General features: G+C 35.1%; 1 protein-coding gene across 3 annotated transcripts in view; it reads right to left on the bottom strand.

Annotated features, from left to right (window-relative positions):
* The window catches only part of BOD1L1 (biorientation of chromosomes in cell division 1 like 1), a 36,872-nt gene that overhangs the window by 4,582 nt on the left and 15,733 nt on the right, over window positions 1-16,557 (bottom strand). For 2 of the 3 annotated variants that reach the window (XM_066317272.1, XM_066317273.1), the window contains exons 11-22: window positions 14,651-14,712; window positions 13,200-13,269; window positions 10,725-10,762; window positions 9,741-9,828; window positions 8,583-8,662; window positions 7,861-7,945; window positions 6,824-6,897; window positions 5,392-5,467; window positions 5,276-5,310; window positions 3,349-3,394; window positions 453-487; window positions 264-348 (exon numbers count right to left, since the gene is read on the bottom strand). In XM_066317272.1, the coding sequence (XP_066173369.1) occupies window positions 264-348; window positions 453-487; window positions 3,349-3,394; window positions 5,276-5,310; window positions 5,392-5,467; window positions 6,824-6,897; window positions 7,861-7,945; window positions 8,583-8,662; window positions 9,741-9,828; window positions 10,725-10,762; window positions 13,200-13,269; window positions 14,651-14,712 (774 nt within the window). The remainder of the gene's footprint in view (window positions 1-263; window positions 349-452; window positions 488-3,348; window positions 3,395-5,275; window positions 5,311-5,391; window positions 5,468-6,823; window positions 6,898-7,860; window positions 7,946-8,582; window positions 8,663-9,740; window positions 9,829-10,724; window positions 10,763-13,199; window positions 13,270-14,650; window positions 14,713-16,557) is intronic. The other variant, XR_010743432.1, reaches the window with a different exon arrangement.

Consider the following 16,557-nt stretch of genomic DNA (forward strand, 5'->3'; position numbering starts at 1 on the left):
CCACAGTTTACTTACACAGCTCATAGCTAGAATTCATAGAAAATTCATGAGGCTTTATAAAAGCATCTGGGATGTAGCAATTCTGACATGAGATTACAGCAATTTACACATATTTACATAATATTTACACTAGCTGTAACTCAATGATTTTTCCTCAAGAAAGGAAAATTGAATAAAGCTTATCTTGTTGCTATTAGTAAACAGAAAGGCAGAGCAGTATTTTCTTATTCTGCTGTGAGTAGCAGAGTTTCTCATGCTTTTACCAGTTTCCTCTGATTGAGGCAGAGAACGCTTGGGCTTTCTTCCCCTTTTACGCACAACCATTTCTGCTTTCTCAGCTTCATCTTCCTGAAAAGAACCACAGAATCATGTAAGTCAAGCACTATTTACTTTACATAGAAGACAGACATTTTTCATTACATATTGCTTGTAAATTTAAAAATTGCACTTACATTCGTTGTTTCTTTCTTATTAGATATGTCTGTACCTAAAAAAGAAAGAACAAAACTTGATCCTGAACTTCAAATCTTTCAACTATCAACTTAAAAGGGAGTTCTTTCATACTCTCTCAACTTCACATAAACATCACAGTAGCTCAAAACCCATTTAAAGTCTCTAATTTAGAAGATAGCTTTGTTGTACTTTGTTATATACTGAGACTGGGACAATGATTAATTTTTTTTTACGTACTAAGGCTTTACATGACAGAGTATTTATTGCTTTGTTGCACATGCTGTTTTGTTTTAATGGAAAAGCAGAACTTACTCACTCCCTTTTACTACTGTCAACCAATTACAGAATCACAGACATATCGGGCTTAGAAGGGGCCTCTAGAGGTTACCTAGTCCAATCCCCTGTTCAAAGCATGGCTAAATTAATTAATCTAATCATCCTGCACAAGATCTTGTTCAGTCCAATTCTGAACATCTCCAAGAACATGGTTCCTCTAGGTGATCTGTTGATTTGTTCTAGTGCTTAACTGTGCTCATGCTAAGGCACCAATATGACTGAGCTGAGGCTCAAAAAGACACTATTTAAAACCTTTCTAATAAGCAAATTACATTACTTCCTCTGCTGAAATACTTCTTACCTCCAACTCAGTAATTTTTATAGGCTAGCTTATACATGTTAAAACAGATTTTTAACCCTGCATCCCATGTCTCAACTTGGCTTCTCTCCATGGTTACCACTTCGACCCTAATTCTGTGATGAGAGATTATTTTACAAAGCTTCTGAACTATGTCAAACAGAATTATCTCTAACACTGCAAGGATAAAAATCCTTACCAACAGAAAAGAGAAGCAACCTAAATAAAAGTAAGTTTTTTATATCTTTTTCCCCCTGCCATGAAATTGCTAATTTCTGAAAGTGAAATAAAAGAGGACACAAACTCTGAAAACCTCACCAATTAGACTGAGAGAACAAACAAGAATGTCAATGCAAAGGATCCAAGATAGATCTCAGGGAGTAGAACCATATTCTAAAACTCACATGCAAGCTTTTTGGCACTCCTTTGTAAGGTTATGGGGAAAAAACCTTTTATACAAAAGCAAATGAAGTAAAACACAAATATATTTAGGTATTCAAAAAATAAGTGAAATAAAACATAAAACATAGGTTCCAGTGTATTAAGCTCTTCACACAACATAAGCACATGCATAATACAACCAGCATGTATTAGTTCTATTGTTTTCAAAAGATATACTTCATAATTCTGGTACATTTTGGCAAATTTGTAGCAAAGGGTTTTTTTACTGAAGAATAATCCCATCTAGATCCATGACATGCCTTTAACAGACAACCCTCTTAAAGATACAAAACTGTAATACTTTTGCCTAAAGGTAAATGTAAAAATAGTATCTAAAAATCATACTAATTTTAGAGCAGTAACTGTTGATTAGTGCTAAGTAATTAGCTTCAAGTTCAGTGTCAGTGTCACGGGAGGAGGGTATCTTCAGAAAACATGTCTCTTAACTACATGTGCTGTAGCGACCAAAAATAAAACTCTGCATCCCCCTTCCACATGTGGGTCTGTCCCTATTGCAAAGTCTAGCAGAACACCCAGAAACAACGACAGTAAGTGAACTTGGTTCACTTGATTCAACTTGGTTTCTCTTTCATTGTCAGGGGTTCTCAACTCCTCCATGCCCATGAATGCTAATATAAGGTGAAAAACTTAACAGTACATTCCACTTTACACACTCCTTTTAACACTGCTGTGGTAACAACAGCCTTTTACCTGGAACACAGAAATGCTACATAACACACTCAAACTTGAAGTACACAGTCAGGTGTCTGTCCATTTGAATAAAAAGCAAAGCAGAATGAACTTTTGTTCCATTCTCACATTCTCATCTGTTCTCTTTGCAGTTCACATAAGTCAAGTACCACACAACGAGCTAATCCTCCAGAGACAATTCTGAAGCATATGGATTAAAGCTGGCATTTTAACAAATGTGGAGAAAATAGGAAACAGTCCATATGTGCAGTGCAGCCAGATTACTATATCTGAAGAAACCCGAGTTTTTGGAAACTCCAGAAGATCTGAAGATTTGGGTTTTCAGATTTTTTGCACGTTTGTTTGCATTTGTTTACAAGCCATTTTTTAACCTACTTTTCAGTTCACCTGCTTCCTAAAATGGGTGTTTAAAGCTTTTTTTTATGAATGGCATAATAAAAAAGACAGATTTAAACAACCATTGCAGTTCAGACTCAATATACAAGAAAAATTAGGTAAGAGAAATAGAAAGGTATTTCACTTAATTCTATTTGAGTTTGAAAAATTACATTTTTGAGTCAAGCTAAGCAACCATGTTCAAAGATCTTTCAGCAGTTGTGAAAAGGGAAAGAAATATCCCCTCAAGATACCCTTAAGATCTTTAGATCAATATCCATGGATAAAACAATTAACTAAACAAAACCTGAAATGTAATACGTAGTAAGTGTGATTGACAGTTCCTGTATGAAAGAAAACAAACAGAAATGGATAACAGTCACTGACTTAGAGCCAGTCCAATGGGGTATCTACCTTCCTCTGAAGGTCTGCCATGTACTTAGCTCACTCAATCATTTGGCATATTCTGCAATGCACTATTCAGCACTGAGCAAGTGCTGCTGCATCTTTGAACTAAGTTCTTATCAAGCTGCTCTTTTCTTGAAAAGAAAAACTTGGTAGCAATTATCAAGTCTTCACTTCATCTCTTTCTTCAGATATTTTCATTCATGAATAACACTGACTGCCAGAGATGATGTCAGGACTAAGAAAGATCCATGTGATTTTTTGAGGAAAACCTCTTCTATTTCTTCCATAATTCATATTATAAGTTGAGGCAGGTATCATTTGCTTACCTGTTTGAGGTGTTTTCCCTCTACTTGCAAAGGTAGGAAACTGCTGCTGAAATTAAAAAAAGTGGGTTTTTTAATTTAAAGAAAATCAGAAAAATCAGCATTGTGTTTGTTACATAATCACAGAAACTTGCTCACATTCACTGTAGAATGGATCTGTAAATCTAGAAAACATGAACACCAATGATCACACAAAGTTTGTACTGAGTTTAAGAGAAGGAGGCATTCTTTCTTATTGATAAATAACTGAGACAAGTCAAATCAGCCCATAAAGAAATCACAGCACTTTCAATAACCTGACACTAAAGTCACTGCAATAAAAGACACGATAGATAAAAGCAGTTTCAGTCAAACATGTTTCTGAGTATTTAATGATCAACAAAGGAGTTTCATACAGTCACTTTATGTAATCCCACATCCAGATTTACAGAACTACAAGTCACCAGAAATTGTTTAATTACTCACAATGTAGAAAAAGCTATATGTAATTACATAATGTCGTATGATGATGGTCCAAAATATTAGTGCTTTCACCACTGAATGACTACACCAGGATGCCTATGGTCTCTCTGAAGTAGCAACATATTCCCAGAGCAACCCTGGGGAAACTGTCATGCAAAGGCATCTCACCTCAGAAAACCTCTGTCTCAGATGGAGGGCAGGTATCACTCCTCCCTGAGCCAGCCTGCAGCTGACACCAGTCACTCACTCATCACTAGGAAGTACAAGACCCTTAAACACTTGAACCAGAATAAGATGATTCTGTTCCAGTACTGAAGATGCATCTATTTTGAGTGCATTTTAAAATGATTTGAATCCTTAACTCGACAAAAAAATGCCCAAAAAACCAAACAAAAACCAACCCACAACGCCAAAACAGAAAAACCAAATACCAAAATCCACACCAGTTCAAATTACATTTCATTAAATTAATATTGAAAAAAAAATTAGGAAAGACTAGGAATTCTGAAACATAGTTCCAGACAACCTGAAAGAAGGGACAGGACTCAAAGGGCTGCCTGAAATATGAGGACAGAACAAGCAGAGACAATAATTCCTTTTATCCATAAACTAGGTAAATTCCCAAGATTTCCAATAGCCATGCCAGTTGGTGCCTCAAGCAAGCAGGAAGAAAACCTGTGTTTCAACACTTCATTTTTAAAAACCTCCCTTTTCTATGCAATAACATTGATTCTGAAATAGAGGAATTCCCTAGAGAGAAGCCTTTAACCAGAATAAATCCAACTGGCTGTACTCCACAAAATGCCTGACCAATCAGTGCCCTGTGCTGTAATCCAACTGGATTGCAGAAACAATACCAACAGAGCACTTTCTTAGCTATGAATAATCTTCACAGGGGTTAGGAAATAAAACTACCAGTGAGCTTTAAAAGACAGACATGTTTCATGAGCTCTTAGACATACTGGTGAGTAGCCTATCTCTTGCATGAACTGTAATGTTGCAATATATATGTAACACAATTGCTTTACATAATATTTTATTTTACAGCTATGAAAAGATGATGTGCTATTATTATGATACAGTAGAGGGAAAAAATAATCTTATTTTTGAAATAAAGTCACCCTTGCTCTTCAGGCCAAAATTACTCTCAGCACAAATGATAAGACATATATGCACACCACCAAAAATTCACCCAGCACACAGGTATATATTGCTAGTATAACACTTAGATTCGTATTAAATGAACTAAGTGTGAAGCTGATAGGTAATTTGCTACATTCTGACTTAACACTATATTTTGCTTAAAAAGTTCAGCTATATTAAGAGATATTATTAATAATTTTTGTTTGCTTAGACTGAACTCAATGATCAAGATTTCCATAAGATGTTTCTGAAATGCTGTTAAACAGGTAAATGGCTCTTGAAACACTGTGTTTAAAATGCACCCAAACAAAATAAAGGCACTTACATTCCCAGTGCTCATATCAGCTTTTGACTCCCCACCTGAGGGAAGAAATATGAGTTCAGAACTTGAAATGTCACTATTATCCTTGTTTTTCCACACAGGTATTATGAACTACTTACCACCAGGTTGTACTGCTTCAAGAGGGTATTTACGAGGCCGTCCCCTTTTGCGTTTCACTACCACAGGCTGATTTTCCTATTAAAAATAAAGGACAAAAATATATTACTTACTGTAACTGACATTTGGCATCTGAGCAATACAATACAAAGACTGCTAACTGAATTCATAATGTGACAGTAGCAGAAGTTAGCATTTTCAGTCAAAAAACAGATGAGGCAAGTTTAATAGCAGGAGACATTGCCTGTTACAAAATCAACTAATACAGCTGAAAAGAAACAAGACAACTCCCAGTTATACAAAATTCTCAGTGGTTTGATTCAGGCACAAAGTGTCTAAGAATGCAGTGTCTTCTGCTCCCTTAGCCCCAAAATCTCTATCACTAGGTCTCACAAATGCTGCTGGCTTACCCCATACAAGAACTCCAGACTTTACATCCCATGAGCCCTTTTCCCCAATGCCATCTAGCACAGGCTACATCCTGTATGTTGAGCATGTGCTCCAAACAGTTAATATTCTATATTCTAATTATCCCAATACACAGATTGCTGATCTTCTTTATATAAACAGGATCTTCAGCAAAAAAAGGCCCCTTCCTTTGAAGTTTTTGAAAGAGTAAGCTTTGAAAGAGAACTTTAAAGTAACAAATACTGTCAGATGCTCAGATTGTGAAATCTCCAATAACAGACTTTCTCTTTTACACAAGGAAAGATTAAATGCTTCATTCAGCATTTACTGAAGTACTGAAGAAGTATCTCCCAACCATTCTGGAATGGTTCTTAGAGACTCAAGCCTCAAGTGAACAAATATAAAAACATTCTTAAATTTTTGTCTACTTCCAAATTTGAGGCAAAAAACCCAAAATGACAAAATCTAAGACTTTTCTGAGAACAGTGTCTATTTCTAGAGGCTAGCATCAATTTTCATCTCAAAGGTTCAGACATTTGTTTACAACCCATACCGTAGAATATCTCCAGTACGTGCCCAGGAGATAATATAAAGAACAACTAAAATTTTATTAAACAATAAAAATTGTTGAAGGACAGTATTTTTTAAAGGCAAGTTGTATTGGTTAATGACTAAACTCTCCATATCAATTACAAAGTGTTCAGAAAACATGATTTCTATACAATACAACTCTATATAATTGCTTTCTAAACATTTTGTAAGCACTATTAAGCCTAGGAAGAGAGTTAGTCCTACATTGATAATGAGACATTGATGTCTTATGGTGTGTGAGTTTGCATTTTGTGACAGAGCTACAAAAGTCCTTGATATTTTACAACACCAAACAAATCTTCACAACTATTTCCTAGTAGGTGACGACAATTTTAATATTGCTGTCAACAAAATACAAAGTAGTTATGTATTGCAAAGACAGAGTACTGTGAATCTGCACTATTTCAGTGAGTTAACATGAGTAAGACCACTCACCTCTGGAGAATTTTCATTTGATTCTAGACTGTGCTTTTTCTTTTCAGACATTTCCTGTTCAATGTTGAATTCATCTTCACGCATACAAAAGAAAAAGAAAGAAAAAAAGAAATTTTATACCTTTGTTTTATTAGGCAAAAGAAATAGTAAAAGCCACAACCTCAACACTCAAAATGTTATTTCATTCTTTAGCCCAAAATTCCCTAAAAACACCCATCAGAAATCAATACTGTTTGCCTTGTAAGCAACAGTGCACTGGCCTGCCAAAATGCTTCCCCTCTAACACCAGATGAGTTAGGGAGGTTTTCTATTTTTAATGCAAAAAGAAAAAAGCTCATGATTGTGACATACTATAAAATGATAGGACAAATACAAACCCCTATTCCATTTTCTCACATGTTCCATGAAACAGGAAGCTGAGGATATAAGCACATTGCAGAACAGATTCAGACTTGTCAGCTTGCTCGCATGAGAAACAAACGATTACTACGTCAAACTAACATCAGGGAACATTCTCAGACTGTTCCCACGAAGACAGGCTGAAGTAAAATCAAAGTCACACTAATAATAGCGACACAGCATCTTTTATTATTTATTTCACCGCAATTAAGTCAATTACAACAGTGCAACTTGCACTCTTTCCTGGTTCGTTACTCTAGAGAAACAAAACTGATTGGATATTTATGTCATGGATTTTTACATAGGACAGCTATTGCTTGTGGTCAGAGTCAGGAGATGTTCTTATCACGTAATGCTGATTGTTCTATTTTCCCCACCTACCTGTTTATTTCCCATTAGCATTCCTACCCAAGATATATTCTGAAGCAATAATGGAGGGAATGGTGGTAACAGCAGAAACATCAAAACTTTTCTCACCATTAAAGAAACTAAGATTAATGAATAATTTAACAGCAGTAACAGCAGAAATCAACTAGAGAATACACATAAGTATATTTGCTGGGATCAAGTCCCCAGTTTCTCTCAAAAATCATTCAGTATGGGTTCAGAAAATATGCCATAATGGGCAGTTTAATTACCTTTTTCTTCCACAGTACTTCTCGGAGGTGTTTGTGTTACATCAGTTTCTTTAGACACTTCTTCTGCATCACCTGAAATAACTTCCTACATGATTTTGAAACAAGAGAGGAAAGATGTTTTACTACACATTAAAAATCACTGCCAGTTACACTAAAAACCACCCCACTTTGATACATGAATAGTTATTTTAATCATCAAGTTTTAGTACCGTCACAAAAACTTTGATGCTGAGGAGCTTCATCAAAAATCAGTGGGTGAGACAGTCCCAAATATACTGCATGTACTCCTACAAAGAACATCTATTTTGTCCTAATTCCTGTTTTGATTTAGCAGGAATCAGGACAAAGTCAGAACTCGGGTAGAGTGTAATATACCCTCTTGAAGACCTCAGATCAGTATGTCCATGTAGATGCTGAACTGACTGGAGAGCTGGCATCCAGCAATGCTCCATGAGATCCCAAGCTCCTAACTATTGTGCAACTCAGTCCTCTCAGTCTTCCACACCTCAAGGAGATTCAACACATACCCCTGCCTTTTTCATTTTTTTTAGCTGTCTGCCCCACTGAAAAGTATAATTCCCTTGTCAGTTCTTTTGTATTCAAGACAACGCAAAAGTAGCTTAATTATGGAAACATCTCCCAAAATAACCTGCTGAAGAAATAGTAACTAAGATTTTTATCCTATTTACAACTGCAGAACATAAAAAAGTTCTTGAAAATACCTTGACGTTACCAGGTTTCATTTTGGAACACTGACTTGGTTCATCATCCTTTAGCACATCCTGAGCAATCAGCTGGTTGCCTGCAAAAGCAAGTGACAATCAAAGTGTTAAAAAAGCGTCTTCTGCATTTGTCGTATTTTCATGTCACTTTTATACCAGCTCACTATTACTGAGATTCAAAAGTCTGAAAAGCAGCCTCTTACTTACAAACAGTATGTACAGAAGGTTACTCTAACCACTCTTTGAAATGGGAAGACAACACAATAACAGAAGAGAATTATATGTTTCTTGTACATTACAGGTGTGGTTTGTTTTGTCTGCTTGTTTGTTTTTAAATATAAGCTCGAAATTGAAATTTGGTAGGTAACACATCAATAAATAGAACACCAGCATCAACTTCAGCTCACCCAGAGACAGGGAAAGGAGTTAATGCTGTGTGGGACACCAATGAATACATTACTTTTAATCACTCACTTGATCAAATCAAAATTCTTAGAAGAGGAACAAAAGCTTTTATAAAAAATGTTATTATTGATACTTTTTTCCTAAATCGTTCTGATGTTGAAAAGAAAAAAGAAGTTGAATCCAGAGCTTAAAGAGATATTATACTATCAGTCTTGTAATTACTACATCAACAAAATGCCCAACTTATTTTGAGGTTAACTGCATCTAAAAATTTAATTTAGAAATGTTTATGCCATTCAATGGCCTGAATTCCTTCTCACTTTTTGCTTCCAGACAAATAAAAGGTGACACTAAAACTTATTTCTTTCCAGCCTAAGAAAAGGAAACATCCATCCCCCCAAAGTCTAATGAATGTTTATATTTTCCTGATGATCAGCTTCCTTGTCTTTTATTTAAAAAGGATAAAATCAGTAATTAGTTTACAGACTAAACAAGAAATGTTTCTTCACTTATGATTGCAAAAATTACTATAGTGCTCTTCTGTGCAGTAATTAAACCTGTTATAATATTTTTATCAAACATATTAAATGTAATATTAGAAGTTGTTTTGGGGAACATAAATTGCTTTGGAGTTTGTAATTTCCCCTATTCCATTCTTTTCTCAAAAATACCATTTTATGGCCTAACTACAGTAGAACTTGGTTTTGTCAAAGAAAAGCTCTGCACAAATTTGTGTACTTCTGTATCACTTACATTTTTCTTTATCCATTGTTTCTGAAGATTTACATTGTATTCCTCTAGATCTATGTTCTTCATTTATCTGGGCAGCCAAGTTTTCCACCTATACACAAAACATAAAGAAAGATAACTATTTCTTTTCCATGAAGCTTATAAACACGGAAGGGAGAAACTTTTCCTTACGTGCTACTTCCAAGTACATTAAAACATACATTAAAATGGAAAGCAGCTGTTACAAAAGGAATTTATTCCCAGAATTCAAGTAACATTCCTACTACAGAACAGCATGATCAAAAAACTTCAAACTTGCAGTGTTGTCAGAATTTCTGACTGACACTTTTATTGAAAAAAGTCTCAGAATTAAGCACCCTACTACATGTTTTAAAAGTAGTTCATCACAGTAAATCACACAGAATATTTCTGGATTTAAAGGACATTCTCCTACATGCAGTAACAATAGAATTAGCATCGGAAATGTGGCCAACCAGCATTTCAATATAGTAATAAATAAATTTACTACCAAAGTTTAAGCAACCACAAACAATTTCAGCCTGCTACCTGTATTAAATATCTTGGTTTTGCTCCTTAAGATACACTTTACATTTCCAAGTTTCCCTGTTACCCGGCTTCTAAGTTCTTGTGAAAGACAGCAGACTGCATTACAGTAGGTTTCTAATTGTGATCAGAACCTCCAAGAATAATCCCTATTTCTTTCCTCTACTGTCATGGAGATCATTCAAGTTCTTTTTTCTGCCAGTTAAGTCTTGAAATAGTTATATTCCATAGACTATGGAAAAACAATACACAATTTTATTTATTTACTGGCATATTTGAAAGAATACTTTGACATCAACATACACAGCTGCAGAGTCTCAATAAACTCTGTATATACAAGAATAATATTTTCCTTTAGAGAATATTTAATGTAAATAGAAGTAAATTCAAGTATGAGAAAAGCAGCACAGATTTAGAGAATAAATTTAAAAAACAAGTACTTACATGAGAAGTTTCTAAAGGAATATTCCTCTGCAGCATATCTATTAAAAATAATTTTAACACAATCAGAAAAGCTAAGCAAGCACAAAATATCACAATATCCTCTACTTCTCCTCCCTGAAAGGATTCCAGAGAACCTGAAACTACGTAAAACTTACTTTCAATGTTGGAAGTAAGAGACACCTAATCTTCTCTTTGACAATATACCCATGAAACAAGAATATGAATTTCTGAGCACAGGATAACTGAAAATCACTTTATGGTTGAAATACAGACAATGAAGGGGTTGTCATCCTCAAAATTTACAGTGACTTTGACATTTCAAATATAGTTCTACCATTTGAATCACCATTTCAACTATCACAATCTTAGATACTGGATTACAGGATGAAGTAAAATGTGATTTAGTTTGCATAATTGTATTGCTGAGACCTGTAGCTGATAGAATGCATGTAAGGAAATTGTCCAGTTGCTAAACTGTACTATACTCTGACAATTATTTTCCCTGTTTTTGTGATATGGAAGGCTGAGGCTCTACTTCATCAGAGTTGATGAGTGGTCTGGAGTTTTGAAAGAATTCCATAACTTTCAATACACAAAGAAAATTATAATGATGCTGCTCTATCAGGTGTTCTTAAAATCTGATTCATAAAAGGACCAAATTAATAGCTTGATTTAAAAAAGCTGCTAAAACATTCCAAGCAACTTTCCCTTTACCTACAGTAAAAACATAAATCTAAAATCAAATAAACTCACTTTTTTTTACATAGTTTAATGTATTTTGTAGCTTGTTTCTTAAATCTCCATGTTTTAGCAACGATTCTTCCACAGCTATACTGCTGAGTTGTACATCTTTCAATTTTTAAAGCAGTGTCAAATGAAGAGCTAGTTCCTACCCACTCAAACAGCAATGATTTGTTTACATTCCAAAGAATCTTGGACTACTAAACTACTGTGTCTGCTGTTCATACTCATGACAGGACACACATTTGTCTTTTAAACAACTTCCTTTTACGTATGTTGAGCTGTACATATATATGCATGCATATATACATATAAGAGAGATTATTGTGAGGGAGAAAAAAACGCTCTACCAAGATCTACAAAGCCATTAGTCTTCACTATGTCATATCCAACATGATTTACACAACAAATGGACTTTTGTTAAACACTTTGTAAGAAACAAGATTATCTCAGCTAGTTCAATCTGCACATTTAAAATTTTAAGTATGGTCTGTCTGGGTGACTTGACTGCATGATGGGAAGTGGCAGAGTTTTAAAGACTTCAAAGAAACTTCATAGTACAGAAAAACCTGTTCAAATTTTAGATCTGCTGTTCTGAAGTCTACATTCTTCTAACCAATTCTCAGGGTTTACACTTGCTTTCTTGTGAGTAGAGCATGTCTCTTATCACTCAGCTAAACATATACAACCCGATAACCAGGCAGATCAACTTGACCTACCTGAGAATAAAAAAAGAAATCCAAAGTTTTATAACAATGCTCATATCTCACTGCTGGTTTTGTTTTCTTTTTGGTATGTCTAAAACTTTACCCCTTCACAGCATGTGGGGTTTCAGCTGCAACTTTCTTTTAGAGGAAATGCATCTTTAACCGCCCTGGACAATACAAGCAGCAGTAACGCTGGTATCTCTTGGGATTTGTTTTAGTTCTGCTTGTTATTGCAGTAATTGAGGATTAGCTCTCATCTGGTAGTGTTGTAAACATCTTTGTAATGCATCTGGAGCACAAAATCCATCAAAATGGGCACAAAGCAGACGTTTGTTTCTGCTTTAAGACGAAAGCCAAACAATTGCAATGCATAATTTGGGTTTGGGAAGAATGGACCTTTTCAGTTTTGGTCCTACTGAAGATTAGTTTAAGTACATGGAAAAGGTATTACTGAGCACAGACCCAAGTTGACTAATTGAGGTTTCTTACTAGATGATTACCTACTTACAAGTACTCTTCAAATTTGAGTGGATGGCCACAATTATTTTAATCTTTTGGAGAGTAAGAAAAAAAAAACAACAGCATTTTTCTGTAAAGTCTCTGTCTGTGACTTGTCATATAGTACTTACTACTTTCATATCCTTACAAGACCTGTCACACCCTAAAACCAGGACGTTCTAAACTTATACGGAAGAAAGCCATTCCTTGGGGAAGTTTCCGTATCTGTCCTGGACAAATGTTTTTCTTTATTTATTGATTTTAGGTAGAATATTAGCAGCCTACTATTTTTTAAATCTCAAATTTAAAAATCCTTTCCTACTTTCAGCATATCATGTTGGAAGAAAAGTCTGACCCTCCTTTCCCATAAACCAAATTCAAGGGCCCCTGAACTCCTAGATACATTCAAAGATTTCTGAAGGCTTTCTTCAGTTCCTTTATATGTCATATATAACAAATCTGCAACCCTCCCATCATAAGTAATAGCCTCCTCAGCATGAAAGTAAGTAGCTATCAGTAAAAAAATCACCTTTTTTCAATTCTTTAGATTGATGATCCACACATCCCTCTTCACTTCTTGCACTTTCAGGCTGTTGTGACTAAATGTAAAAGCAAAAGAAACAAATATTACAGATATTCCGAACAAGCGTCTCTCACTCCATTCCTTCATGTCATGATGAACATTGTCTTACCATGAACTATAAAAGTCTTCCAAAACTTTCTTATGAAGACATCAGTACATAAACTAAGAAGGAACAGTCAGAGCTGTTCAGTACAGTATTTAGACCTTAGAGTTGACCATTAGAGTCACCATTAGTATCAGAGATTAGCTTAAAAAAGCAGATTTCAGGAATTCAAGGTGGAACAATGACTTTGAGTCCCAAATACAAGCAATAGCCTATAAAAGTTCATCTATACAAGGAAAAAAAGGATTTGCTGTGTATAACGAGGTACAGAGATCTCCAACTTGTGTTTTGGGTGGATTTTTTAGGTTTTCTTGCTAAAAAGAAAAAAAAAAAAAGTTGCAGACCAGCTCAAAGTTACCATTGCATAAACAATGCTATATGGAGCTAAGTGTATTAAGTCTGATCTGAACACTGTGAACTCAGCTAAAGTTCCACATTATGAGTATACTGACTCTAGAACCATGTTAAGCTGGTCAACAGTGCAGATGTTTGTAGACGTAATTTTCAGTAATTCCCACCAGACTGAAGCTGACTTCTATTCTCCTGAAGTCCACCCTTTCATAGATACTTGAAGCTCTGAACCATGTAATCCTTCAAAAACTTATTCTCAGAGCTTGGCAAGATACATGAATGCACTCTTGCATCTGAATGAAGAATTAAACCACGTGGAATCCTGCCTACTACGGAACACAGCCCAGTGCTCCACAGACTCAGCTTTGGTCTTACTCAAGCTGACCATGAGCCCAAACTCTGGATTATCCAGGCTGCCCCACTCTCCTGTGACAGCAGATTATAGGCTGTACTTATCAGTACACAACAGCAGCAACTGTTGCTCAAACACATGGATGTGTGAGTCTGAAGACTGGCCAGGGAGCAACGCAATGAACAGCAGTGTAGGTTTGTTTACTGGTTCAAAGGACTAAACGAACATTTGCCAGCTCTAAGAGCTGGGGTGTGGGTGACTATTTTACAAACACTATCAAGCAACATGCATACAGTTGACCGAATTTTAAAAAAAGCAAACTTCAATGTCTCAGTCACAGAAAGAGTATGGCTGAAGGAGGGAGTTACTCCTAACACAGAATAACATGGACAACCCACAATTTAAAAGCCAGCTGCTTAGAAAACTACAGCTGAATAACCTGAAAAATTACTCTTTCAAAGTTCTCCAGTTTAAATTTTTAAAGCTCCACTTTTGCTGCATAAAAATCAAAAGGTACAGGAAGAAAGCCTAGCAAGATGTATGAATAAGCAAGAAACAGTGCAGTACAAATTTTCAAAGTAACATAAATACCTTGTCAGTTCTCAAGGTACTTCCTAGTTCTTCTGCCAACTTTGGTAAGGCTGCATTATTGCCTGATGAAATACAAATATGTTAAAATTATCAGATTACATTATGCATTTCTCATGCTACAACAGAATGTAATTTCTCAGTACTATGAGAAATTAGTACTAATGAATCTCAGTACTAATGAATTCAGCACATGAATTTAAACCCTTCCTGTGGACAACAAACAATAGCCAGTCTGTCTACAGCAAATCAGCTCAATAAAACCAGAACTTGGCATCTGCAAGAACACAAGTACTGCTATGTTTTCCTTAAATATAAAAGGCTTGGAAAATATGGGGTATCAGGATTTACCACTGCTTATTTATGAATTCTGACTTTGGCTTTTTTTTTTTTTGCTTGTTTATGAATTCTAACTCTTTTTTCATCTTGCTTTTCCTTCAAAAAGAAACCATCAACAGATTTTTTTAGACCAAATTCCAAACAGCAAACTACCTCTGTCTCAATAAATGCAGAGTTAAGAGTTAAAACTAAGGATATATTTTGCTTTGACAATTAGGTCTGAATCTGTCAGCTCTAGAACTATAACTACTGAAAATTTCCGATTTCTACACAGACTGAAAACTCACTAGTTCCTGTTATTATCAATGTGGTTTTAGAAAAGCATAAAACCCCTTCCCATTTCATTCCCCAGGGGGAACAAATGTATGCTTATAACATCTTAAACAGGCCATGGCAACAGCATTGTCACATGACTTCTACTGCATTTTTGAAAACCTATTTCAGAGGCCTGTTTAGACAGCTTTTCCTAAACAAAAAGAAGTAGTTACAACGTGATAATTTACTAATGATGCATGTGAAGTGATTAAATTATGACTGCAATTCAAAGATAAGTACTATTACCATTTATGAAAGCTACATCAATGGACAATAAGGATTAAGGCAAGCACCGAGACAGGAATTCTTTACTATATAGCATTTTACACTTTCATGGCTCATTTGTCTCTTGTATAAACAGCAAATAACACTTTTCAAGCTTACTAAACCAGTATCTTTCTTAGAAAAAAAATTCCTAAAATCCCCAAACTTGCAGAGACAGGTTTCCCAACCCAAATGTCAATAAAACTGGCAAATAAAGCCAGTCTTTGAGAAACTGGACCTAAACCCACATTATAAAACGTTTTTTCAAATTATAGCAAAGACAGACGTAAGAAGGAAAATATTTAAAAAATAGTACTTTGTCAGCATCGTTCCAGTTTCTGTGGCATAAACAGATTTTTCTACAGTTTAATTTCTCCAAAATTTATAATGAAGTTGCAATTGTGACTTCATTATAGCATCTACACAATTCCTTAATTTTCAAAAAAACTGGTGCTTCAGCTACCCCAGAGGGTCAAAGAGATGCAAGGTCAAAAATAGCAAGATGTTCATTTCACTGCATTTATGGAACCAACAACTATGCAGGTCCACTTCAAATGCTAGCATAGAAAAATAGATCTGGATGTAGAGTATGATATCCTTAATGCCATATACTATTATTTTCTATTTAAAATAGACATCTACCACTCACTTAAAATACTTATTTAGGATAACTGACTGATTTCTTTGTAACAAAAGCAGAACCATTTGAAGTGTATTCACAAGACAAAATTAAGTGTAATACAGTGAATCTGAACATGACCACTAAATAATGACCCAGAGAAAATTTGCAGTTGTGACTAAGGATGGCCGATCTCAATCTTCAAAATCACTCTGAAGTTATCTTTCTAAAATGATAAAATGAAATACATCCTCTTTCCCAAAAAACCTGTTTGAATTCATAACACATTAGTAACAAAACCCATGTGTACCTCCACAATAATTACCTTTTGCAAATAACTTTATATATTAGCTGACAACTTTAAGTCAATGTA

The sequence above is a fragment of the Sylvia atricapilla genome, chromosome 4, assembly GCF_009819655.1.
Source record: "Sylvia atricapilla isolate bSylAtr1 chromosome 4, bSylAtr1.pri, whole genome shotgun sequence".
Classification (NCBI taxonomy): Eukaryota; Metazoa; Chordata; class Aves; order Passeriformes; family Sylviidae; genus Sylvia; species Sylvia atricapilla.